This window comes from Crocodylus siamensis, chromosome 1 (genome assembly GCF_052110815.1).
Source record: "Crocodylus siamensis isolate JL-2025a chromosome 1, ASM5211081v1, whole genome shotgun sequence".
NCBI classification, from domain to species: Eukaryota; Metazoa; Chordata; order Crocodylia; family Crocodylidae; genus Crocodylus; species Crocodylus siamensis.
The window spans coordinates 142,998,940-143,025,640 of record NC_143395.1 but is presented as its reverse complement, the minus strand read 5'-3'; the positions used below and the strand labels follow the sequence as shown (position 1 = coordinate 143,025,640).

The 26,701-nt window shown below is 39.4% G+C and overlaps 1 protein-coding gene across 1 annotated transcript in view; it reads right to left on the bottom strand.

Moving 5' to 3' along the window:
- Positions 1 to 26,701, bottom strand: part of RYR2 (ryanodine receptor 2) — an 830,495-nt gene that overhangs the window by 169,087 nt on the left and 634,707 nt on the right. The window contains exons 55-61 of the mRNA XM_090044772.1: positions 23,506 to 23,583; positions 19,770 to 19,845; positions 16,694 to 16,820; positions 12,972 to 13,087; positions 7,282 to 7,346; positions 5,681 to 5,802; positions 2,910 to 2,959 (exon numbers count right to left, since the gene is read on the bottom strand). Coding sequence (XP_089900898.1) covers positions 2,910 to 2,959; positions 5,681 to 5,802; positions 7,282 to 7,346; positions 12,972 to 13,087; positions 16,694 to 16,820; positions 19,770 to 19,845; positions 23,506 to 23,583 — 634 coding nt within the window. The remainder of the gene's footprint in view (positions 1 to 2,909; positions 2,960 to 5,680; positions 5,803 to 7,281; positions 7,347 to 12,971; positions 13,088 to 16,693; positions 16,821 to 19,769; positions 19,846 to 23,505; positions 23,584 to 26,701) is intronic.

Below are 26,701 nucleotides of genomic sequence, written 5' to 3'. Positions count from 1 at the left end.
TTGTGCCCAGCATGCGGGGAATCCCACAGTGGAGGTTTTACTTCCACCCTGGCTGGGAGCCAGACGAATTCCCTTGGCAGAGGAGGTGGCAGGGCTGGGGGAATCTGCTGGGCTCTGGACTGCCTGGGATTTTACAGCTGGGGTTGGGGCTGCCCTGCTCTACTGGAGCAGAAAGCATAGCCCAAGGATGAACAGCATCCCAGGGTGCTGGAGGATTGAGATTTAAATTGAATTGGGAGGGGAACCAGGACAGAAGTTCCATAAACCAGTTTGACCTAAATCAGTGAAGTCTGATACTACATTCAACCAGATTTATTTTAAAAGGGGTTCGGCAATTTTGAAAGCAGTTTATGTGCACTGAACTTCTATTCTGTTACAGGTTTAAACAAGTTTCTATCACTTAAATGGGTTATATGCGACTTCTGTCTCTAGGCTTAAAGAGCTAACTAGTTGTTCTGAATGTCATAAAAGCATTGGGTTTAGACTCAATATGCAAAGAATACTCCAAATTATACTGTAACTGACACAGAGCATGAGAAATGACCATAACTCAGTTACAGTAAAATTGCCAATTACTATGTGACCCACTGTAAAATACTGAAATTAATGGACTAGCACGACAGCTCCTTTCCTTCTGATCTGTATGCCCTAGACACATGCACTCATTAATGCCTCTAATTAAGAGCAGAATTTGGTTATGAAGAGAACAGGGAAGAACAGTGAGAATTCCGGCCTTTCCATTTCTTTGGCCTTTAACGCATTTAGTTGTTTTCATTGTGTTTCCACTTTTTATGTTTCTGTGTCTTGAAGAGTCAAATTTCAGATGACCAGGATTTTTTTTTTAAAGTGAGATTAAATACTTGAAACTCAGTCTCTAATTATATGATTTCTCCTGTTCTTACAAATTGTATCACAGCAATAAGAGAGCTTAGCTACAGTTGATATTTTCCTAACAACCCTCCTCCTATAGAGCAATGCAAAACACATTCTTTTAAAAAAACAACACAGGATCTCCACTATAACACAAGGATACACAAACATTTGAATTTACTGGGCAGTTCTGTCTTTTCCATTCTGTTACCCCTGAACAACCAACAGATTCAAAGTCAGAGAAGGAGTAACAACAGTCGAACCGCAAGTTCTACCAATTTACATCTGCCACATACGTACACTTATTTTAAAAAAAACAAACTAATTAGAAATTTGATTTTTATAAACTCTGAAACCTAGATACAAAGCATACCATGATATTAGAAATGCAGAATCCATTATAAAATTCTGGCTTATATAAAGTATGTTTTAGGATAAAAGCATGCATCTACATATGCCATTAAGGCAATGTGATAAACTCCGGCACAATTTGCCCCAGAGTTCTACCTCACAGTTCTGAAATGTTGCCAGGTGTTGGCCCTATATATTCAAGGGATTATATTTGCTGTTAGTTAACACATGTAAATTAACCTGAGTCAAGAATAAACCCGCTTTCCTCCTGAAGATGTGCCAATAGTAATGAAGCCTCAGCTGCATCCATCTCCCCTCCAATTCCTTGGTTCCTGAGGAACCCTCTCTGGACAATCCAAAAATGGACAGGCTAGGAACCAGGGTGGAAATAATTTTTCCTCTAACATTGTAGACTGTATATGGAAATGAAATGCAGGCTCAGTTTTTTAGTCATTAGTCCTAAACGATAATCCAAGAGATTAATCCATAATATTATCCCTGAGATTATTTACCCCAAATGACAGAAAATCACATCACTTCAGAGCTGAACCATCCATCAAATCATGCTGTCACTAAAAGGTTTCAAAATAAACCAGTACAGATTGAGATATTTTTTGGAAAACCAGTTTAGAACTTATCCAGGGGCTGAAGAGCAGTTACGTGACATGCTTTTCTAACATACCACAAAAAGCTGCAACAACCTCTCATTTGGGGTACGTAATTCAATGGTGGTCTTTTAGAAGGAGCTCTACACAAACTCCTCCCACTTTGCTCATCACAGTTGCCTGCAAGCTCAAAACATGATGCCAAACTATTTTCCATATTTTTTTTTCAGGTTATTGATTACAAGAGTTTATAAGCTTTTGAAATATCACAGTGCTTACCAAATAGGTACTTTCCCTTCAAATGAAATGAAATATATCAGAACTCGATTATATCTGTACTTTCAATCAAACTGGAATCATCCAGATAATTATCCAATTAGATGTAATGTTCATGGATGATAAAGTCTGCACTGCACCTATTACAGAAGATACATGCACAGGGACACATTTTCAAATAGCCTTCTATCAGCATGACATAAGAGAAGGCTGCAGAGAGTGAGTAACTGTTACATGGATCTGGCATAACGTATACACTTGACACAGACTCCAATTAAATGATTTTCACAAGGCAAAAGTTAAGAAAACCCAGCAATTTATAATAAAATAATGTCTGAAATAGTAGACATGCGGATCTGGAGTCAAGCAGGTTTGGGAATATGGAAAAATTCCATAGAACATCAGATAAGCATTTCAGCCCACTACACTTAAGTGACTTCAAGAGAGAAAAATGTATTGTTGTGATGGTAATTTATTTTCCCATTAGCAGGCCAGTGTTGAGTTTACTATAAAACAACAAACACCTGTCTCTATAGGTAACATTATCCATTCTGGTTTTTGGCAGGGATAAGGGTTTGGGAATCATATTGTGACATCCAGTAAAAGACTTGAACGACTACAAAAGCTCTTCACTCATCTAAAAGCTACTGTGATCTACCAGCCTAAAGATCATTAGTGGTCCATGAAGACCATGCATTCAGCCATGCAGCCATGCAGCATGCAACAAGGCAGCACATAACACGAGGCAAAAAAAGGCAAAGAAAACCAAGTGACGGCCATGCTAGTATTTGTCAAGGGTCTCCTTACCAAACAGTGAAATCCTATGCCTGACAAGAACTCCAAGTTTGCAGAACAGGCTGAAGACAAAATAAAAATAAAAGAGAAGAGAGGGGAAAAGAACAAAAAGGAGAGGAAAGAAAAATAACAGCTGATATATGAGCAAGAAAAAGCAACATGATGTCACGCAGAAAGAATCTATTCTCTGAGCAGAATGTGGGACAGAGTACTAAAGAAAGAGTTTTAAGGGCATCTCTTTAACAAACATGATTAAATAAGCACATATTATAATTAAACAAAAAACTGAAAGCAAAGCTAATTAATATAAAAGCGCCCTATGTGAAAACCCAGAAGGAAATAATCATTGAAGCATCAAAAAGTAAAATGCAGTCTGTTCAATATATTACTGAAAAGTAAATATATGTATATGTGTATAGATATATTTATATATATAAATATATATATAAATATCAGATTAATTGAAGTGCCTGAGGATAAGTGTTTAATTAGACCAATTAGGATCGCATTAATAGATTAACACACTTTCTTTTCTTTTCTTTTTTTTGTCTTTCATTCCTTAGCACACATAATGAGAAATACAAAGTTTAAGAGGTTAAACCAAAAAATGGACAAGACTAATGATTCTAGTTTATATGTCTGCATTCATTTTAGCACCAATGACATGTCAACAAGTTGAGAGCAATGGATAATGACGTTTTGTGTTTACTCACAAAAGGGAAAGCAATAGTGCAAGCTTCCCCACGCTGCCCAACCCTTGTGGATTTAGCCTTGGTCTCTACTCTCTACTGGAGAGACCATTTCACTCTTCTTGGCCCAACTCAGTCCCTGGCTCACTTCTCAAAATGCCATTGATGTATCAATTGAATGCAACTGTGGTGTGTGTTTTCCTCTCTCTCTCTCTCTCTCTCTCTCTCAAGGAAAGTTCCCTTGTTCACTAGGAAATGGCATTAATAGCATCATCTCATTTTACTAAGGCCATCATAATCACTAGCAACCTAGGACAGATTCCAACCAATGATATAAAAGTGAAAGACTCTGCACAATCTATCATATAGCCTCTAACCTATCCAATTTTCCATGGACAATTTTTTAAAAATGTTATTGTCATAAAAAACGTTCATGTTGATTTAAACAGTAAGACATTGAATAGATCTCATTTCATTCCATCCTCTCATACATGAATGCAACTCTCATTAACTTCAATGGATGCTGTGCTCACATAGAATATGGTGGAATCCAACTCATGAAGTATCTGTAGGTTAAACAGTCTCTCTAGGTATTAGCCAAAATGCCAGTACTCGGACTCATCGAAAGAACCAGCCCTACTCCATTTAAGTATTAGGAGGGACTTCATGCTACATTGGCAGGTCTTAACAGACTTAACATTACATTAATTATGTCAGAGGTTGATGTTAATTAGGTTACATCCTATGGTTCTCTGTAAAAACAGTTGGGTGTAAAGGAAACATCTTGACCCACATGCTCACAATTAAGACATCATTTGTATTTGTTGAAGGCTACATGTTTTTACTGAGTATACAATGGCTGCTTTAGGTGCCAAAACAAGAACTGCGTTACAGCTAGAAAATGCATTATCAGTTAAGTAGTCTTTGGTTACATGAATGAAAAAAACTACTGTTAAAAAGAAATGGTGGAAACTTTGTTCAATAGCTTAGTTTTTCCCTCCAAAAAAATCTACAAAAGATCAGGCCCCAGAGGAAAAAACAAAATAAAACAAAATAGAAAAATCTTGTATTTCTTCTTTTTTTCCCCATGTTGCATCAAATATTCCCTTCCTGATTTACCCCTAGCTTTGGAAAGTCCATTGAAATCTTTGGTGACTTGGTTAGATGGTTCATAACAACATTTCAGGGAGATGGAATTCCTATAGCACTTGAGTCTTTAGGATCACATTTTAATTTTGCAAGTCAGGAACTTGTTGGTGTTCTTTTTAATTCTTTGAAGTTTCCCAAACTTAACACTTGGAGACAAGATGTCAGATTAAATTAATCTGATTATTAATCAGATCATTAATCTGCTCTAGTATGATATGTATTTTGCCTTCACATTTAATATGGGTTTTTAGTCCCTGCTCATATAAACATGTAAATGCAACGTATCTGTGTAACCCAGCTTGACTGTGTGTTGCAGGCCCACTTCTATATCCAATCCAATATTAGCCTGTTGAAGTCAAATCCAGAGAGTAGTGGCTGTCTAACATGTAGCAATTCAAACTTACCACTGCAGGGACTTGGTTCAAACTCTTATGATAGCCAAGATGCCAATCATTATGTTAGCATGATGCAAGCAGGTGCTGTCTAATTCCTATTCAATTTTTTAACTGAGTGGCCTTTTAATTAAATATTACTAGACAAAACCAGTAATGCTAATTTCAGCAGGAGCCTGAGTCAGAGATAGAAGGAAGAAAGATATTTAGAAGACAGTCATTCATGGGGAAAAGGTCAGGGTTGATATTTATTTTTTATTGCTATTATTTCCAGCACTAAGAAAGCAACACCCCAGAAACATGGCAAAAAATAAATAAAAAAGTTGGGCTGGAAAAGTCCAAGTCAGGATTATAAAAAAAAAATTTTAAATCTTTATTTTTCCTATGGCAAAAATGATATGGTCTCAAACTGTAACAACAGTGCTACTTCTGCAATAAATCTGCATTCTGAAAACTATATTTTTCTGATAGCATAAATTTTCTGTCCTCATCTCACAAAATGACTCATTGTCAATATGGGAGAAAACGGCTCTCTGTATTTTTTTTCTTTTACCTTGTCACCATTTCTTTCTCCTTGTTAGAGGCATGGCCACCACTGCTAAGAGGCCTGCTTGCTGCAGATAGGAAATATAGGCGATGGTTTTTGAAATACTGATCGATTAAAGGGAGTACAACCTAAAATACAGTGGAGAAAGATAGACATGGTCATCTCAGAGCTTCAAGGCAGCAGTTTATTATATGTAACTCAATGTATAATGCCTTGTATTCAAAAGTTTGTCTAACGATTCCTGCCATGCACTTGGTCCAATAAAAGATATCAACCCAAATAAATCCTTTCCTCTCACATAATTCCTGGACTTGGCTACAACATCACTCTAACACAACCATAGTTTATGTTACTCATAATATGCAATGTAAATACAATGTAATGTTTTCCATTCTTAAATTCCTGTTGGCTCTCTCTCTGAATGCTGTTTCTTTGTAAATCCCTTATAGCTCCTTAAAAAAAATACTTAAAATGTCTTTCAAAAACAGGGCACTAAAATGAGTTTCTGCTTTACTCCAGCAATTTTGTTCCTGAAATTTTCTGGGAGGAATGCAAAGGAGAAAAGTGTTAACATCATTTAAAGATATTTTGCAATTTTACGTTATTTTACCCAAAGGTTATTTATATTAATAAGATATACACAAGCATTGCCTTTAATATGGCTGCAACTTGAAATAAAAGAATCTGCCCCCCACCAGTTGGTAATAAAATTCAGCATCCAAGTAATCAAATTCTTTTCCCAGGAAGCATCCTCTCTTGTCAGGCCCCTTATTTAACCAAAAGCAGCTTGAACCATCTACCTGGAATTTAAACATTTCCAGCCCAGTAGGGATTATTGTTTAGTTCCTATTGCTGATCCATCGGCCAAGTAGGAATTCTAAATAAAAAAGCCAAGAAGAAAATTCCTCATCTCTAATTTGGGGCATAATATAGAAGGAAAAAAGCAATATGAGCACCCCAGGGGCTGATACTGCAAATGGGGCTGTATTGTGTGGTAGTACTTTACAGCATGAATACTACAATTTATTGCCAAGGAATCAGGGTCAGTTAATATAGCAGCACCTGTCTTTGCTTATTCACTAATGAATTGAAAAGGCACCTTGAATATGCAGGCACCAGGTGAGTTTACAAGTACCAAGGTATAAGCAGATTTTCCTGATTTATAAAGATAACTCCTTTCTGGCACAACCGGATACACCAAGATGGTTTTAAAACAAGGAAGGAAAGAGATAAGGCGACATTGAGACAGATCTAGCTGTATTTTTTCATGTAAGCAGAGCTTATATTAACTGCATGATGACTATAAAAAGATAGAAATTTACCCTGGCTCACTACTGGTCAAAGCTAGTAAAGGAACATAGGAAAGATTACGAACAGCCAGAAGGATAAGTTGTACACCATAAAGGAAAAATATAAAGAGACCTGAAAATTATTTGTAGGCACATTTTATGCTATAGTATTTTCAATCTGTGTAGCTTTTCAATGATCAATACTGCAACAATAACAGTAACGTTCAGTACATGAACAAGTGCAAACATAACAAAAACAAACGTGCTTCTTAACAAGTGCTTTCTTCACTGAAAAGGGACAACAATGAAATACTGTACTTTGGCAAAGAATTTGATTTCTTGCTCATAAGGGAAGTGTTCTCCTTTGCCTCTGCTGCCACCATCTGTGGGTAAGAAGAATTTAAGATGTACAATGAATATTGAAAATGATAGTATTTAGTATTCTCTCATAAAAATGTATACTTTAGAACAAGTAAGTTTGGTGTTCTTTAGAGTTGGATTTTAATATATTACAGATATAATGCATTCATTACATATGTATTTTATAAGTGATTTATGTAATACAAGCTACAGTAAAACCAAAAAAGAACTGGCTGAATATTGAGGTGGTATATATCAAGAACATTTTCCAATGGAGCTATATAAATTTATATTAGCTGAGTCTTTGACTCTACGATTTTATCTTTGCAATTGCTAGTAATTTCTTACAAAGACACTATTATACATAATAACCTTCCCCTTAAAGACTTCTTGAGTTAAAAAATAATTCCACCCAGTATTTAGAGAAACTTTTTGCTGTAACCAAGATTTTCCTTATCCAAACATGTCCATTTTAGGAACAAATCAAGGACTTCTTTTTTGAAAAGTTTAACCTAAGAAAAAAGTAGTTACAAAGCCATTTAGACTATGCTTCAGTCAGGAATCATGCAGCCATCTAACTAGATTACTGCTGCCTCCTGTTGTGGCTCACTTGTTCAGGAGTAACCCACAGCATGAGGCACAGTAGCAGAGTGTAAGTAGGGGAAAAATTATAAGAAATACATGAGGAAATAAATAAGAGAAAATATTTTTCCTCTTCCCCACAACATAACTGAATTCTACAAAAAAGAATTAAATTCTGATTAGGGAACCTAATACCTCAGCAGAGTAGAATAATTACATAAATGAAGAAACAAGTTTTTGATTGAACTAGATTTTCCCTGTAGTTTACAGAACTGAATTTAGATCCCATTCTATATCATTTTGCTGTTGAATGACTTTAATAAAAGTGTCCAGGGGAAAATAAACTCACTGCAGTTGCCACATTACAGTAAAAGTCAGATACCATTTTGATAAACAAGTATGTTGCAGTCTTCAAAATCCCAAGAGCAATTAGTACTGTACATTAGGGGTGTGCTAAGTGGGCCCTATTTGATTCCGCCTGAATCAGGGACAATGATTTGATTCATTGATTCGGATCACTGTCCTTGATTTGATTTGGCTGAATCCAAATCTGAAGATTCGATGCTGATTGGGAGAATCAGTGATTCAGACATAAACACAGCTTTAAATGTTTTTTCTACATAGCTCGAGGTACCAGCATGGCTTGTGAATGCTGTGATGCTGGGGCATATGGAGCATCCCACAGGACTGCAGGGGGGCCCTCTATATGCATGGCAGCAAACCTGGAAGTGGACCGGAAGCACTTCCAGGTCTGCTGGGAAGCACACAGGGCTTCCCCCTCCCCATACACCCCTGGATTGGCAATCGGCCATGGGGGGACCCCAGGTGCCCCCCTCAGACCCAGGAGGCACCAGTCGCTGAGCCAAGGGGTATGGGGGGGGCCCATGAGCTCCCTGGAGGACCCAGAAATGGACAGGAAGTGCTTCTGGTCCACTTTCGGGTCTCCTGCTGAGCACACAGGGGAGACCTCTGAGTTCCTGTGGGACACTCCACGCACCCCAGCATTGCAGCATTCATGAGCCAAATGGTACCTTGAGGTACATAGAAAAAAAACATTTAAATCTGTGTCTATGCCTGAATCTCCAAATCAGGGTAATGTTAAGAATAGAGAATTAGGCACTATGGTAATAGCTAGGCCTGATTTAAATCGCAGGCCCAGATAGCAAATGTCATAACCCAATTGTGGCAGGGGCCACCATTTTCGTGCCCAGATCATGGCACCAGTGATCTCCATTCCCCACACCCCTCCACCAAGTAGGGACTGGGGCTGAAGAGAGGAAGGGAGGGATACCCCTCCATCTCCTGCAGGTGGGCTTCCCCCTCACCTCCACACCAAACATGGGGCAGGGAGTACATGGAATGCCTCCCCCTAATGGGCCCCTGGGAATGGTGGAGGGGATAAGTGGGGTGTGAGGGAGGACTGGGCCCAGTGGTACCTTTGTTTTCCTGGCCCAGCGAGCCAGCCCCTCTCCACTGGCCACTGCCATCTCGAACTCCCATCACCTAAGGGGCTCTAACCCTTTGTGCCACCCTCTGCCCATGGACTGCGTAGGGACTGCTTGGGCAGTGAGCTAGCTCTTTCCCACTGGCCACCACTGTTGCCTTAAGTCACCACCATCTCAGGGGCTTTGGCCACCTCATGCTGCCCCCTGCCCATGGGCTGTGGAGGGCCTGGGCAGGCAGCAGCTTCCCCACTCTGGCACCAAACTAGGCACAGGACTGGGCTAGACAGAGCAGGCCAGGCCAGGACAGCACACAAAGATGTGGCTGGGGCAGAGGCTGTGGCCACCACTGCTTCTACCTCATGAAGGCCAGCAGGGTTTGGGAGGACCCTGGCAGTAGAGGGAGGAGGGTGCTATTCTTCTCCACCACCCTGCTGCTGCCACTCTTCCTGCTGGCCAGTCATGCTGCTCCTCTCTTTAAAATTGCACCCACCCCAACTCCCTTCACACAGTGTTGTTATAACAAAATGTCATGACATGGCTGTTTGCTGGAGACTTCCCCCACAAGTGGCTACATGGTGGCATTTTGTTTCAAATCACATTTTTTATGAAAATCACTTAATTTTGTGATTTTCAGAAAAAATGTGAAATCATGATTTAAAGTAGGACCTAGTAGGCACCTACAGGAAGGCCCTCTCTATACATTACAGGTATTGTGCAAGTAACTGGCTAATTGCACAATGACCTGGAAACCAGCTACACATGCAAAGTAGCTATCACACAATAAGAAGCTCCAACCAGCTATCGAGTTAGACCTCAAAAATATGTACTAACTTTACAGCTGGTTGCTATCAGCCTTTAGTTTGCATGTGTAGCAGGATCCCCCTTGCAGCTGAGAGCCCTGTCAGCATGGGTGCACTATGTCCAGTATAAAACCCCCCAGACCTACAAATTGCAGCAGCTGTGGTCCCCAGGTCCCAGGGATTTTACATGCTCCAAGTCCTAGGGATCATGGCAGCCACAATCCATAGGGTCTGGGGGTTTCACATGATCTCCAAGGTCTGCGGATGCAAAGAAACCCCAGGGGCCAGGAGATTGCTTCAGGGGCAATCCTCCCTCATGATCCTCCAGTTCCAGGGGTTTCCCACACCCCTAGGGTGGGGGGATTACCCATCTGGCAGTTCTCTGGTCCCAGGGGTTTCTTGTACCCCTGGGCCACAGATATCACTGCACTGGGGATCCTCCAGCCCTGGGGATGCATATGGCACTGCTGCGGCTGGGAGCTCCTCAACTGAAGTACATTGGACCCCCAGCTGTGGGAGATTGCTTCTTACCACTGCAGGGGGACTCTGGGATTGCACTGGCAATAGGGAACAAAGTGAACTAATATGTGATCCCACAACTGCACCTCATGCCAGGCACATGTGGCATAACAGGGGGAGCAATTGTGTGAATTACACATTAGATCCCATTGCACCTTTACCTGCATGTGTAGAGGGGGCTGAAGACACAGGTCTTAGAGGATATATGGACTCACCTGAAAAGATGCCTACAAACAAGGTGTGTGTGTGGGGGGGGGGGGGGAGGGGGGTTCTTATTACTAATTGATGTTGGGCTGTCTACTGATAGAAATGACCAGTATCTGTTCCACTTAGATACTATTCTAATCCAGTCTTATTTATACACTGTGATTATTTTACTCATGTTATGCATGTATTATCCTTTCCTATTTAAATTATATCGTGGATGGGATGGATTGTTTGGACAACTGAGTCCAGTCCTTTTCTAAGGCAGGCAAATACTTGAGTCTTGTCAACAAACCTATGTAGTGCAGACTAATGCCACATACAAATGTTATGTTTCTACTAAGGTAATTGCTCCTCTCCCCATAGAATTGCCAGTGTATGGGCATTTATTCAGCTTCTTGCAGAGATAACATTCCTCCTCTAAGACAAAGATCTTCCATCTTGAAATGAAACTTGGAACATCTCCCTGGTGAGACAGCTTCTCTTGCTAGGATGAATGACTGTATGCCAGAGGTGGCCAAACCATGGCTTGCGAGTCGCATGTGGCTTGCCAGCATCCAAAAATTGACTGAAGCCACGCCTACTTCTCTGTAAGGTGGCTTTGGAGGACAGCGCAGCCCAGCACGTCCCGTTGCTCTGGCTTTCCACATGGGGAGTACACCCCAAGCCCACCCACCTCCCTCCCAAGCTGCTGGGGTGGGGGCTACAGTCACGCTGCTTACCCCGAGGTACATTACCTGCAGGGAAAGCCAAAGCGGGGGAAGGGGAGGGTGTCACCTCTACTCTGGGCTGCATTTGTTAGAAGTGGAGTTGATGTTTGTAGGTTGAAATTATGGCAAATGTGTCTAGAGCATATAGAAAGAAGCTCTTTCCAGTGTATATGCAAATAAAAAACTACAATTCTAAAAATCTCCTAAAGCAGCTAAGTGTGGTCGGTCAGCTGCAGTGAAAGAGTAAGTATCTCTGCTCTTTCACTGCTATCTGGGAGAGGCGAAACCACTTTCCAGTCTACAAAGAAAATGTTCATTTAGGGTTTTGGCTGGTTGGTTGGTTTGGGGAAGGAGATGGCTATGTTTTCGTTTGAGGGGAGGGCCAGATAGTGACCAACAAAGACAGTGCTACCAGGTTCATTAGGCAGCAGGAATCTGACATTAAGTTGTATGAAGTTGTAAGCAGAAAACTTTAGAACTTAATGAAAATTTACAGTGGATTAAGTAGCTCTCCTGGAAAGTGGGAGGGGGGGCATGTAAGAAAATAAGACAGTCTCTAGATTTCTGTTTATCAGTTTGCTTTGTAGTCACTAGCTACAAATAAATACGTGGAATAAAGAGCTGCTTTAGTTTGCCAGGAGACTGGTATTCCAGTCCTCAGTCTGGCTCTGCAAAAATGTGTCCTTACAATTATTATTATAAATCTGCAAGATAAGGCTGAAGCTGTGGAAGTTATTACACAAGTAGACGGAAACTTTTTGGGAACTTGGAGAAGTTCTACCTGATATACACCACCAAGTAATGCTCAATCCATATTCATAATACTAACTTTTACTATAGCCATTTTATTGATGCTTCTGTAAAAAGTATAATACTGACTAAGGTCCTTGAGAAAAAGGGTCCTGCTCTAAGGGCCTGGAGCAACAACATGTTTGCACTGGCCTGGAGCAACAATATGTTTGCACTTTTACATGGGTGCTTAAAGCAGTAAAAATATATTACACTGGCTTATACAAAAATAATTTACTATAATCTGGTATAGCTACTCCAGGAAAAACCCAGGGGTAAAATTAGACCAGTATAAGTTACAGTAGTGCAGAAGTCATGTATCTGGAGCTCTATTGGATCATTTGCTAAGTGCAAACATATATTACCTAATAACAAGGTACCATCTACTTCATCAGTTACCCCTGGATACCTGGCCATCTACCTACTCTGGATCTAAGTGTAATTTATATAAGCATAAAAAAATCAACATAAATATTAACATTAATATAATGTCCAGGCCCTAATACATGACATTTTTGGAAACTGGTTGTTTTTTAAATCTTAATTACAAAGTTCTTCAATTAATAATATTTAACAGAAATTCAGTTAAGGTACTGTACCAAACTCCAGTATGTACTGATGTGCTTCATCCACATATCTTATGAGCTGCTGAAGGAAACTGTAGGCAAAGCGTTTCTCAATGGAAGGGGTGTCTAACTCCAGATCCTTTAATCCTCTAAAATAAAAAATAAGTTATTTCCCATACACATGAAAAGGACTGAAGGCATCCATAATTCATTAAATAGCCCAAAGCTACCTACTCTGATGTTCCTCAAATTTCTGTTAACTTGAAACTGATTACATATTTGGAACCCAATTTTCCTTGGTGTCACACAAATTTATCCTACTTATATTTTGGTCAGTTATTTACCAAAAATGTAGGCTCATCAAATAAAAAGTATGTAGAACACGATCGCTTCTCAAATAATACTATTCTTACAACATTTTATGTTTCTTTCCTTATCAAGTACACATTACTTTTTAACATTGTTCCCTATGCTTTGACCCTTCTAAGGCTAAGCAGTTTTGGAACTACCCAAGTCAGTTTTTTGTCTTGGTTGAAAGAATCAATCAAGTAATTTCCCAGGTCCTCAGATCATGGATGCCCCAATGGGCTACGTTGATGCACACATTTCATGATTTGCACTTTTTAAAAATCTTTTTTATTGAGATATTTGCTGAAATGGCATTAAAATTTTACAGTAGTTCACCTTTTTATGTTGATATCCATTCTGGACATCTATGCTCTATCAGCCAACACTCCCCTCATCTCCCATCCTCCACCCCAGTAGACTTTAATTTTTACAGACACTCATAAATACATACATTTAGTACAGAGAATAGTTAGCAAAGTAAAGCTCATTTCCTGTTTGCAGAGAAAGGCAGGGTTTGTATGTCTTCATCCTCAGAAAACCATACTTGACCTGAGACTTTCACCAGAACCCAAGTGGATTAAGCAACCACATCCCACTGAATTCCAATGGGATTTTGGTACAAAATGAGTAAGAAATATTCTATAGCGTTGCATTTTGCTTGACACTGGTGATGCTTGTTCTCAATTTCAAGATGGCAGATTCCAGAATTAGTACCATTTCCTATCCACTGACCTGCAGGTGATGTCTTAGAGTTTGGAGAACCATAGCCCATGAATGCTATTAGCAGAATATTCCATTATATTATTCAGGGGTTACTGATTTTGGTGAGGTCATAGATTAGAAAGTTTTCTAGTGCATTTTACCTAAGCTTAGAATCATAGAATGACCATGGAAGGGACTGCCAGAGGTCATCTAGTCCAAACCCCTTCTCAAGACAGGATCAATCCTATCCAAACCCTCCAAGTCCTTGTCTAACCTGTTCAGAATACTAACAATCAGCCCCATCACACAGCTAAAAGATACATTTCCTAACAATACCAAAAGCACCCTAACCTACCACAGGTAAAGCTGGGAGGACAAGGGCTGTCAGCTTCCTGCTGCTGCAAGGGCTGTTCATATGCCCTTAAGAGTTATGTTGTATGTCTGAACACTGTTGACTGAGTTCATCCAGTAAACTTAAGAACACCTTACTGGCTTGTCATTTTGTTTCAAGCCACCAGGATTTGTTGACTTACATAGCAGATTCTTATTAAGGAATCTTTTGGGGGTGATGACTCAGATGGAATGGATGCAGGGAAAATGCTAATTACACCCAACTTTATGGAGCTGGTTCTATTTAAAACAACAGCTGGTGTTGCATTGTCTCAGTGTCTTTAGGTTTAGTGAAAGTGTGATCAGGCATCAAAGGGGCAGCTCCAGGCATAGACTGGAATTGACAGACATGCAATTTAAACAAACAGTAATGTCACTGCAAAGGAACATATTCTAAAACTCTCTTACCAGAAGAAGCCAGAGTAGAGCTAAGAGAGTACTCATCTGAATACCTGGTAAAGCAAACTGAACTTGTTATAGCTATATGGATGTGGAGTCAGGCCGCCTTCTTGAACCCTTGGATGGTAGCTACATCACTGGGAAGTGTTTGGTGCCTATTTTGGCAAACTATATTACATATTCCTTCAGACCAGGCACAATAAAAACTGTGAAAATAAAAAGACTTACTTCTCACAAGGTAATTGAATGCTGGAAATGTCATAGAGACTACAATGGATTCCTTGGGACTACTACTGGATTACTTAGGCAAGAGTATGAAATAAACTTGTCTGCCTGTATTTGCAAGGCACATTAGAAACAAAGTCAAGGCCAGGATTTGTGGACAGTCCACAGAGCATTATCTACAGGTAGTTAGCTAAGTCAGCAACTAGGCTGACAGCCAGGTCAGAGTTGAGATATAGGATTTGAAGAATGCTACATTATGTCACTCATGACTTAGGTGACTGAGCTTAAGGGGTGAGGTTATCTGTTCTCAGTCATTTAAGATTTGTTGACAGATGATTCATATTCACCTAATGCTGTTGTTATTCACTGGGGGAAAATTACCCTATGGCCTGCACCAAGGTAACTCTGAGACTTAGGATTCGGAGGGATGTGTGATGGACTTAGTAGTCAAGACAAGGCATGAGATCTCTCCTATCAAAAATGCTTGTGAGGCAAGACTTCCAATGAGACATCGAGTCAAGCCATGGGAAAAAGATCTGGAAACTATGAACCCTGAGGTCAGTGGACTCTCTTCTGGATACCAGGTGCTCAGAAATCACCCAAAGGAGCTTTTGTTACAACATACTGAGCTCCTTACAGATAATGGATAGGGCTGTGCAAAGCTTTGGATCACTATTTGGATTCAGAGATGATTCAGATCATTTGGAGGCTGAATCTATTAATCCAAATTGAATCACTGGAAGCTTTAGGCTTTCCAAATAGATTCAGAAAAGATTTGGCAATTTGGCCATAGGGTATAATGGGGAATCAATGAAATATCTATAACTTTGTTGTCTTTTTGCTGATTCAAATAAAACTTTCAGAGATGGTAGCCTTTGGTGAGAGTATAATGTATGCCAAGGTTCAAGGTGATACATCCAGGGGTTTCTGGGAAACTGCACCTCAAAGTCCTGAAAGCAAAACTCGTGTTGTGTGTGCGTTAAGCCACGGGGGGTGAAAACTGCAGGGCTGGTAGCACTTACTGGGGCCACAAAGCCTGCCAAGTTTCAGGCAGCTAGGTTCAGGGATTTCTGGGAAACTGCACCCCAAATTCTTGAAAGCAAAACTCATGTCATGTGTGAGTGTTAAGCCATAGCGGGGTCAAAACTGCAGGTGTGCTAGCCCCTGCAGAGACCATAAAGCCTGCTAAGTTTCAAGGAGTTAGGTGCAGCTGTTTGGAGGAAACTGTACCTCAAGCTGCATACAAGCAAAACTCATGACATGGCTGACTGTGTGTGTTAAGGCACAGCAGGGTGAAAGCTGCTCCTTAACACACATATGGTCAGCCTATTTTTAGTTAACTTTTTCAGGAATCCACTTTGCCATGAGGATGCAGACTTATCTTGGAGAAAATATAGAGCCACATTGCCCAAGGAAGAATAACTGAGGGAGGCTCACTAAGAAAGACAGAGCATCCCCTGAAACTCCCCAGTTTCCAGAGACTAAAATTCTGCCTATGCTTTACTTTAAATTGGAGTTTGGGGAAAAATCTAAATCTGGTTCTATTCATGTAAGGGCCAGGACAGAATCTTGTCCTCAGGGGCTTAACACTTATACTTAGAGCTCATTTTATGTCTTTTCATATAAAAAAAATAAACTAGGGAGTTTTATCATCCATTGTAAAATGAACCCAGTGTTGTATTTCAGTTTACCTGGAGACAACGTAGCCATTGATCTGCAGAAATTTCAGAATATCCTGTGCTTTCTCTCTGTCCTTTGCTTTCTCTTTGGCTGTCAGTGTATCATAGGGAACTAGTAGAGGATGGTTGCCTCCTCCTACTAAGGAATGTCAAGAAAATAAATCAAAACTTAGTTATAAAACATCTGGTGAGAAGGCACTTCCTAGTTTATAACAATACTGTGATACATATTTAATAAGGCACTCCAAAAGGCAACATGATAATTTCTTCTTTACCCTAAAACACTAATAATTTACTTCTGTTTCTTTACGGAAACCATTTTATACAGCTTAGGTGACTATAACTTTAAAGTATATTTATAAATATGACTACAAGCATATTTGCAACAAACTCATGTTCTACAAGCACCTATATATATCATAATAGGAATGGTATCATTTTTTCTTTAACCCTATTTTGATAGGGAAAAAGTACTTTTACAATTAATTCATATTTTTCAGAGCATACCTCCCTCACTGCTAAAACTAGTTTTGGTCTAGTTAATTTTTAAACTTCATTTTTTTTCTTCTCTTATCCCTTTAGCCATTTCAGTTTGAGAATGAAAATGCCCACTGTTACAAGTCATAGTTTTCGTACCGTTTCAGGGCCTTAACACATTATACTTAAGATGTGTTTTATGTACAGTGTAGTAAGCATTACTATGAGTTAAAAAGTTTTCTGAGCTTTCTTACAGTAATGCTTACTATATTCTAAATAAGATATATGTCATAAGAGCCAAAGCCACTGAAGAATGTGGTGTGCTGTGAGAGCTGGGACTGACAAATGCTTGTTTTTCAGTCCCAGCCCCTGCATAGCACTGGTGTCTCCTTATCATATTACCTCCATGGAGCAAATAGACCTTAGGTCAACACACATTATGTAATATGATCTGGAGCTACTCCTCACCAAAAAAGTCCTAACTTTGTTATTCTATAATGTCACTTACCACGTATTTTTACTGCTTGAACACTCAGACACTAGCAATTTAAGAGCAGTTACCTCATCCTAAGTATAACATGTAGCAAGGCCCTCATTTAGCTTAAAGATAATACGAGAACATTATTGGAAGAAATAATAGAAAAAATGCATAAGAACACTAATTAAGAAACTTAAAAGAATATGTCAGTTTCTACTATTTATTTTTCATCCAAAGTCACCATTCTGTCACAGATCATAATTATTTTCTGTGGAGCTTATTATTAAGTTCCAAAGAATAGCTGTTTCTGTTAAATAAGCAAACCCCCAGAAACCTGAAGGAAGCAAACTGCCTTTGAAAAATACTACTGACACAGGCAGGCTTTCAAAGGAAGCCATCTGTAGGCAGACAAAAAAACCTATGCAAGTCGTATGACTACATAACAACCCACTGAGTTTTTCATCATTAAGTAGATGTTATGCATTTAAGGGCAAAAGTCCACTTTTGCCATCGCAAGCAACCTCCGGTCATGTAAAGTATGTACAAATGTGAAAAGAGTTGAATAAAACACATACTTGTATTAGACATGAAGAAAAAAACATCAGGAAAATAATTCTTTAGTTCTGGATTTGTGTACAAGTTACACTTGACTTTCACAAGCAGTCCCATGTAAATCAACAGGCTATTCATGCAAATCAATAAATATGTGGTTAACTTCTTTTTCTTCATGTTTTTCTTTCTTTTTTATGTTAAAAGTCTGTATTTTTCATGATTGTGGATTTTGGAAAGAGCCATATTTCTGAGAAGAAAACTCCCTTTCTAACATGAGTGCACTGGATGTATTTGGCCATTAGGTGACAGTAGTAGATCGTAATTTGAAAGATATTTCTGAAATAGGAATTTAAAATTTATACAAGATAATATACATCTACTGTACATACATGACCTGTATTTGCTATTTACACTATTTTGGTCAATTTACTCTTCAGCAGCCAAACATATGCAAACTTCATATTAAGCAGAACCCTAATAGAGGCCTCTTTTCCATTTGCCAGACCACATACAACTGACTCAAAAACACACACTTCATAAGACCTTCTACATGCCTGTAATTCTTTTAATTCAGTGGTCCTCAAATGAGTGGTTTGGTACTAGTCCATGCATTGGATCCCCCATGGGTTGGTCCAAAGGCTAGATCCAGAATAGAATTGGTATGCAGGGTCAGTCAACAGGTGCAATCTGGCATGCCAACCTGGCCTCACATACTAGATGCAGCTGCATGCTGACATCATGCACCAGCCCAGATCCAGCTGCAGAGCAACACCATTTACCAGTGTGATCTGCAGCTCTGGAACCTATGGCAATTAAAGCCGCCACTGCTCTCCCACTGTCAAATTTCCAAACCCACAGTGAGCATTGTGAGCTGGATGACAGTCCCACAAGCTGGATTCAGATCAAAGGTTACAGTGTGAGCCTCAATCGCTGCTCTGATTTAAAGAGTACATAGAGGTTGGTGTTATTAGCATCTAGAATATAACATATTGGTCATCACAGCTAATAGTTGAATAAAAATATGATTTAAAGCTTTAACTTTACTTAAACAAAGAAGAAAATATAAAAGTAAGAATCAATAATATTTGCCATCTGCATCCAAAGAGTTGAAAAAGCACATGCTACGCTCTTTATAAAATAAAGCATCTACTCTGGGCTTACTTTGTCAATCTCACGTGTAATTAATCTGTTTAATTGTTAATACACTGCTGGTTCACTCAGCAATATAGAGCAATTCAAAAAAGCATATCAAATCGCTGTGAGCAAGAGTTTCAAGTACTTATTGCAAGGAAAAATTAAAATAAACCAGTATGAGTTTTACCCAGCTATCAAGCTATTAAGTTTTAACTGAGTTAGCCTCACCCTTTTCTTCTCACTTCTTTTTTTCATTATTCAAGAACAATAATTATGTAAGTTGAAAATTATAAGCGGGACCAATTTCTTCCTCTGGACAAGTGATATTTCGGTCAATTTTAAACCAGAGTTTTATTTTTACCTTGATATTCTTCCGCTTTATCTGTTAAGCTCACAATTAAGACAGACACTCAGACTTCAGAACTTAAGACACTGCACTAAACAAACCTTTTGCTTCCAGTTCCATCTTCTTTTTCTTCGCCCATATGTTATGATAGTTCTCAGCCATCATCTCAGCCATAGCCTTAGGGAAAGAAAGAACTTAATGATTTATGGTCAAACTCAAACAAGATTTTAAGGTTCATATTCCTTATCAGGTTTTTTCAATGGTGCAATGTATAGATAATACATTAAATTATAGTTAAATGTTTCACTGAAAAGGGTCATTTTATTGAAAGACTAAACTGAAAAAATGTGGATGCAACATTTAATGACCAGTACAGTTTCTTTATTCTCCAAGGAATTCTTCTCCCTTTACCTTACCTGAGTAAACACACTTGCTTTGTATAAAAAAACCCCTAAAACAGACTGGGAATTCAGAATTTATCTATTCTCAGACAAGGAAGCTTTCTACCCCTACTTGGTGGCAGGCCAGCAACAAGCTGGCCTGTGCCTCCTACATGGCTATTTGTATCAGATTGATCCATATCACTGTGGAACTACTATCACAGTTTCACTTCTCGTACCTTTCCTGGGGGCTCTTGTGGACCTTCTTCACAGCTAGATCAAATTGATAACTTAGAGCCAACCAGTGTTCATCTAGAACACTCAAAACCTTCTCCAGTTTAACATTTCTAAACGCTTAGCTCCAAGTTTAGAGTGGAAGTTTCTGCTACTAAATCCCAAGTCCGCTACCTTGCATTCCATAGTACTGAATTTCACCCCCTTTCTATTATAGCCACCCTCAAGTTCTTTCAGTTCTCTCTTTACGATGTCCTGATCATCCTCTGTATTGATAATGCCATGCAACATTATGACATCAGCACCTATTTACTATTTACACTAATATCATTAAGAAACATATTAAACAAGATTCACCTGATTAATCCTGGAAAGTTCCACTAGTAATCTTTTACTTAAATTGCATTTAAAAACTTTGAAAAAGTGATTTCAAATTGAAATACAAATCATTTTTAAACCACCAACAAATTAATTGTTGAATGTGCAGGAAAACTACATCCTGGCATAGAATAATGCAAATGAAATTATTTATCAGAGAGCAAAAGTGCAGTCCAAAGAACAGGCAGCTTTAAGTACGACTTTAGAGAAACTATTTTCTTCTGATCATAAGAAAAGCCAGTGGTGACTTATAACAGACCAAAGTGCTGTCAATCAAGAAAAATGATAAATGGCACATGGAAGACAATAAGGTATAGAAGAATAACTATAAGACTATGGTTCCCAAGGTCCAGGGTTCTAATGTCAATCATAATTCTAATGCTAGTTATTCCCTATATATCAAATTATCTTCATTCAGTTTTACCAATTTGTAACATGATTATAATTGTGCTTATACATAATACAGAAGTATTGTAAACTTTATGTTTATACATTTGTCCAACTACATAAAATCCTACGTAGTAGTTAATTATTATTGTTATAATTCATAGACTCATAGAAAAGTAGGGTTGGAAGGGACCTCAGAAGGACATCTAGTCCAAACACCTGCTCAGAGCAGGACTATCCCCAGCTACATCGTACCAAAAAAGGTTTTGTCTACCTGGGTCTTAAAACCCTCCAAGGATGGAGATTCCACCACCTCTCTGGGTATCTTGTTCCAGTATTTTACTGCCCTCCTAGTGAAGAAGTTCTTCCTAATATTTACCCTAAACTTCCCTTGCTGCAACTTGAGACCGTTGCTCCATGTTCTGACATCTGCCACCACTAAGAACAGTCTAGCGCCATCCTCTTTGGACCCCCCTTCAAGTAGTTTCATAGTTTGTAGGGTTGGAAGGGACCCGAGCAGATCATCTAGTCTGACCCCCTGCCATGGCAGGAAAGAATACTAGGGTCAAATGACCCCAGCAAGATGTTCATCTAACCTCCTCTTAAACACCCCCAGGGTAGGAGCCTGCACCACTTCTCTTGGGAGCTGGTTCCAGACCCTAGCCTCCCTGACTGTGAAGTAGCGCTTCCTGATATCTAACCTAAACCTACCCTCTGCCAGCTTGTGACTGTTATTCCTGGTCACTCCTGGCGGTGCTCGGGGAAACAGTGACTTCCCCAATGCCTGCTGATCCCCCCTGACTAGTTTATAACAGGCCATTTACTTGAAGGCTGCTATTAAACCCCCACTTAGTCTTTTATTCTGCAGATTACATAAGCCCTGTTCCCTCAGCCTCTCCTTAGAAGTCATTTGCCCCAACCCCCTAACAATTTTCACTGCTTTCTCCTGGGCTCCCTCCAATTTTTCCACATCCATTCTGTAGTGAGGGGCCCAACACTGAACACAGTACCTGAGATGTGGCTTCATCAGTGCAGAATATAGAGTAATAATTACTCCCCTTGATGTGCTGGCAATGCCCCTATTAATGCAGCCCAGTATGCTGTTAGCCGTCTTCAAAACCAGGATATACTGTTGGCTCATATTTAGCTTATTGTCCACTGTAACCCCCAGGTCCTTTTTCACAGAACTGCTGCTTAGCCAGTTGGTCCCCAGCCTATACCAGTGTGTGGGATTGTTTCATGTTAAGTGCAGGACTTTGTATTTGTCCTTACTGACAAATGAAATTTGTCCTTACTGAACTCATGAAATTCTTTTGGTCCAATCCCCCAATTAGTCAAGGTCTCTCTGAGTCCTAGCCCTACTCTCCAGTGTATCCACTACTCCCCCCAGGTTGGTGTCATCTGCAAACTTGCTAAAGGTGTACTCTATGCCATCTTCCAGGTCACTGATGAAGATACTGTACAAAACCAGCTCCAGGACCAACCCCTGGGACACTCCACTTGATGCCGGCTGCCAACTAGACATCGAGCCATTGACTACTAGCCTCTGAGCCTGATGATCCAGCCAGTTTTCTATCCACCTTTATAGTCCAGTCATCCAATCCAGACTTCCTTAGCTGGCCTGTCAGAATGTCATAGGAGACCAATCTGTAGTGCTCCAGATCCTCCTTCCCTTTCTTAAAGATAGTCATGGTATTTGCTCTTTTCCAAATGTCCGGGACCCCTCCTGATCATCATGAGTTTTCAAAGACGATGGCTAGCAGCTCTGCAATCACATTGGCCTACTCCCTCAGCACCCTTGGGTGCATCCCATCTGGCCCCATAAACTTGTACATGTCCAGCTTTTATAAATAGCCCCTAACCTGTTAGCCACATGGTCATAGAGCTGACAACCAAGGCTGATAATACTTTGCTAAAAAATAGTACCTCTGTATGATGTTTACTTTTTGCTTCGTCAGAAATTATTCGCTCACTATTCATTCTACAAACCTGATGAAAGATTAAAACTCAAATTCATGCCCCTGGGCATTATTATTTTCTTTATCTTAACCATAAGGTGGATTGTCACAAGGATGGCTCATGGTCCAGCATGAAGAGCAATGAGTCTTTAAAAAAAAAAAAGGCATATTAACAGACTTTGTAAATAAAGGTATTTTTAAAAATTCTGACACTCCAAGATCTTTTACACAGAATTTTCATTGACGTCAAAGAGGCATTCACAGAGAGGGTTTGCAGAATCACCTGTGCCCTTAATATCTGAGGCCTTGCCACTTTAATGGTACCTTTTGAAATAAAAGACAAAATCAAAGAGCAATGACTAAACAGCTAAATATCAGAGGACAAAGGTGAGACAAAAAATAGCATAAACAAGGTATGACACTTTTTTAAGGAAACTCACTGACTGAAGAAAACTTAAGTTTCAAAAATACCTAAACATGTTAAGTGTGAAACAACTTACATGCAGATCTCTGGAGAGAGTTACATTGCTCATGTCAATTGCTCGGGGGCTGTAACCATGGGCAGTGTCCACAGAAACCTAAATGGTAAATGTAAAAATTAATGAAGCAATAAAAATACTTGGTATAAGGATTTATGCCAACAAGGTATTGCAGGTAATGAAATAAGTAAAGGAACATCAATGTGAATACAATTAATGCAAAAGCACACATATACCGATGGGGAAGGAAAAGAAAGCAGTTGACAGTTTAATTATTTTGTGTTATCTTGACTGCAGTAATACTAAAGACAGTAAAAAAATACACCTCAATTGGGTATAGGTTGAATAATGTAAATTTAAGTCTGGTAATTACAGTGTAAATTCAGCCAATTATTTCCAGGGAAAGGTCATGATGAAATAAATATCTCCTTTAGTAAAGTGCAAATGTACTTGAATGTTGGTATCAGGTTTGAACTTAGTGTGAGAAATGCTGTACTAAATATTATAACTAATCAGCAAATTTTGTTTACTGTGAGAGGTAGAGATGCATCAAAATTAAACCTCATATCTCTAAGGACAGGGAAAGTTCAGACAAAGATCTGAGTTACATGTTTGCGACCGAACCCTATCTCTATAGAGAAGAATGAAACCTATCACCTATGTTTCCCTTTTTAGATGATACTTTCTGTGAACTTTTTTCCTCTCTAGTCCTATCACATAATTCTCATTAAAGAAAGCAGCCTTATGGCTGCCAGAGGTAGTTACAGGAGGAGATCTTCCATAAAGTGTTACCTCTTAGCTCCATGTTCTTGAGGAACCCTAGCACAGGATGCAGCCTCTCTGACTCACAAAGAACTCACCCCCCACCCCACTGCCTGAACAAGAACTGATTAGAGGAGGGACTTACAAAAGACAATGAAGAAGTGGGAGACGCACCTAAATCCCTCCAGACAAGCGTGATAGGAGTGAAGCAACTCCCCTGATCTCATTTACATTGGAGATGGAAGGACGGGAATGCACTATCATTAGCATTCAGGACAGAGCACAGAGAGTCCAAGGCAATGGCTGCACTGAATTCTGGGACCACAGAAGCAGGGGAGCACTGTATGATAGGAGACCCCTACTCCAAATGCTAATCAACCCATGTCTACACACACCCAGCTCAGCATTTAGCAGACCAATTCTAGTAATGATTCCTCTATTGGTACCCAAAACACTGAATCTGCCTGTGTGTATTGTGAGCTCCCTCAGAGTAATGCCACCCATAGCCAGGAGTGATCAGTTCCTTTTATCCAGCATATGAGCCATCGTTTATCCATAAACAAACCTAGTGCTCTCCCTTGAGCCATTGTTAGTTCTCTACAAAAACCCCTACCCAAGCTCAAGCTTCTGTCCTGGTGCTTGGATCCAAAAGCTGCACCAGTTCCACTCCTTTTCTGCCTGGAAGCCCTCCACTGGCCATGCTGAGGGCTCTGCCTGTCTGCAAGCTCCAACAAACACCTGGGAACCTCGACTGGTTCACGCTTTGCTGTGTGGTGAGACTCCAACTCTCTCTCTCTCTCATTTTTGCTCTAGGAGGGGCAAACATTGCCAAACAGAAATATTATTCTAAAAGATCAATCCTCCTTAAGATTCACCACACTGATGTAAGAAAACTGAAATTTAAAATCAGTGATTTGTGTTCAAGAATTTAAGATGATCAATTGTGACATTTAGATACTAAGAGCTAAAACACCCATTTAATCAGATAAGGGTATACATGTGCTCCAGGAGGGGAGCTGCTCTAATTAAAGTGCCCAGAGCATCCCTGTGCTGAAAAATGGTGGCGGGGGCACTTTAAATAAAGCTCATCCAACAAGTTTTAATTAAAGCACCCTTCTCACTATTTTTCAATGTGAGGACGCTGATACACATGACACTGGAACGGCTGGAACATGGTAATTACAGTATGCTGAAGCAGCTTCACTGCATGTGTACTGGTGCCTATAGAGTGAAATCCTAAACCCGCTGAAATCAAAGACACAACACCTATTTACCCTAGATTTGCCCCCTGAATTTCAATCTGTGGATCTCAATACTGTGTTGATCCTACTGCTGAAACTCTGTCTCTCTTTATAACAGTGGTTCTCAACCTCATTAGACTCAAGGCATCCCTTGTTAGATTTACCACTCAGAAAACGCCAACTCTTAGCTTTAACTCAATTTTTGACTGTGGAACATAATAGAGCAATTATAATGTTGTAAAAAATTCATAAAGAACACAACAAATAAGAGTGTTTTGACACTAAAGATTCCCATCTGAAATCTCTGAGTTTATCTTGTGAATAACGTTTGCACACCTCACAGTGCTAATACTACGTGACACCCCATGGTACCCCTAAAGAGATCTCACAGAACTCTTGATTGAGAATTACTGCTTCATAGATTTGTATATTTTAAGGCCAAAACAATCCACGACAATTACACAGCATGACACTGAGCAGCACAGAGGACCTCTTCCATTTTGAAGATTGCATCTAACATGATTTTTACCTTAATGACATTTATATCTTTCAAGAATTGTTTTACTATATATTTATATCCCAGAGTTAAACAAACCCTTTTGCAGGGCATCTTGCTAATCCTTATGTCTATTCTTTCATAAAATTACAGAAAAGTAGAGCTGAAAGGGACCTTAGAAGGTCATCTAGTCTAACCCACTGCTCAAAGTGGAATAAACCACCCCAGACAGCACTATGTCTAATATAAAAACTTCATGACAATGTATTTAGAAATACATAAACTTTTATGGCAACTGTCTGAAAACATATGCCTTCATTTCTCTCTGATAAAGAACTTACACAGTTTTTCTAAGAACTGCAATTCAAGAACTATATCAGCTACCAAATGGGGATAGTAATTGATAAAATATATTCAAATTTCCTCCACTGAAGCTACACATATGGAAAAAACCCAAGTTCCTTGTAATCCTTGTTCATCCTATAATTCCTTGTTCATCACTGCAGTTCTAATGTCTGTATAACTTTAGTCAAGTTTATATAGATTTACCCAGCTTCATTTGCTCAGATTTCTAGCTCCTTATTATCATAAAAATCCTCTCATGTCTAGATTATATACAAAGATATATGCTAATGTAAAGTTTCTAAATTTGAACACCCAAAAAAACAGGAAAGAAAGAATTTAAGGCACTAAATTAAGAACTTAATAGTGGCCTTCA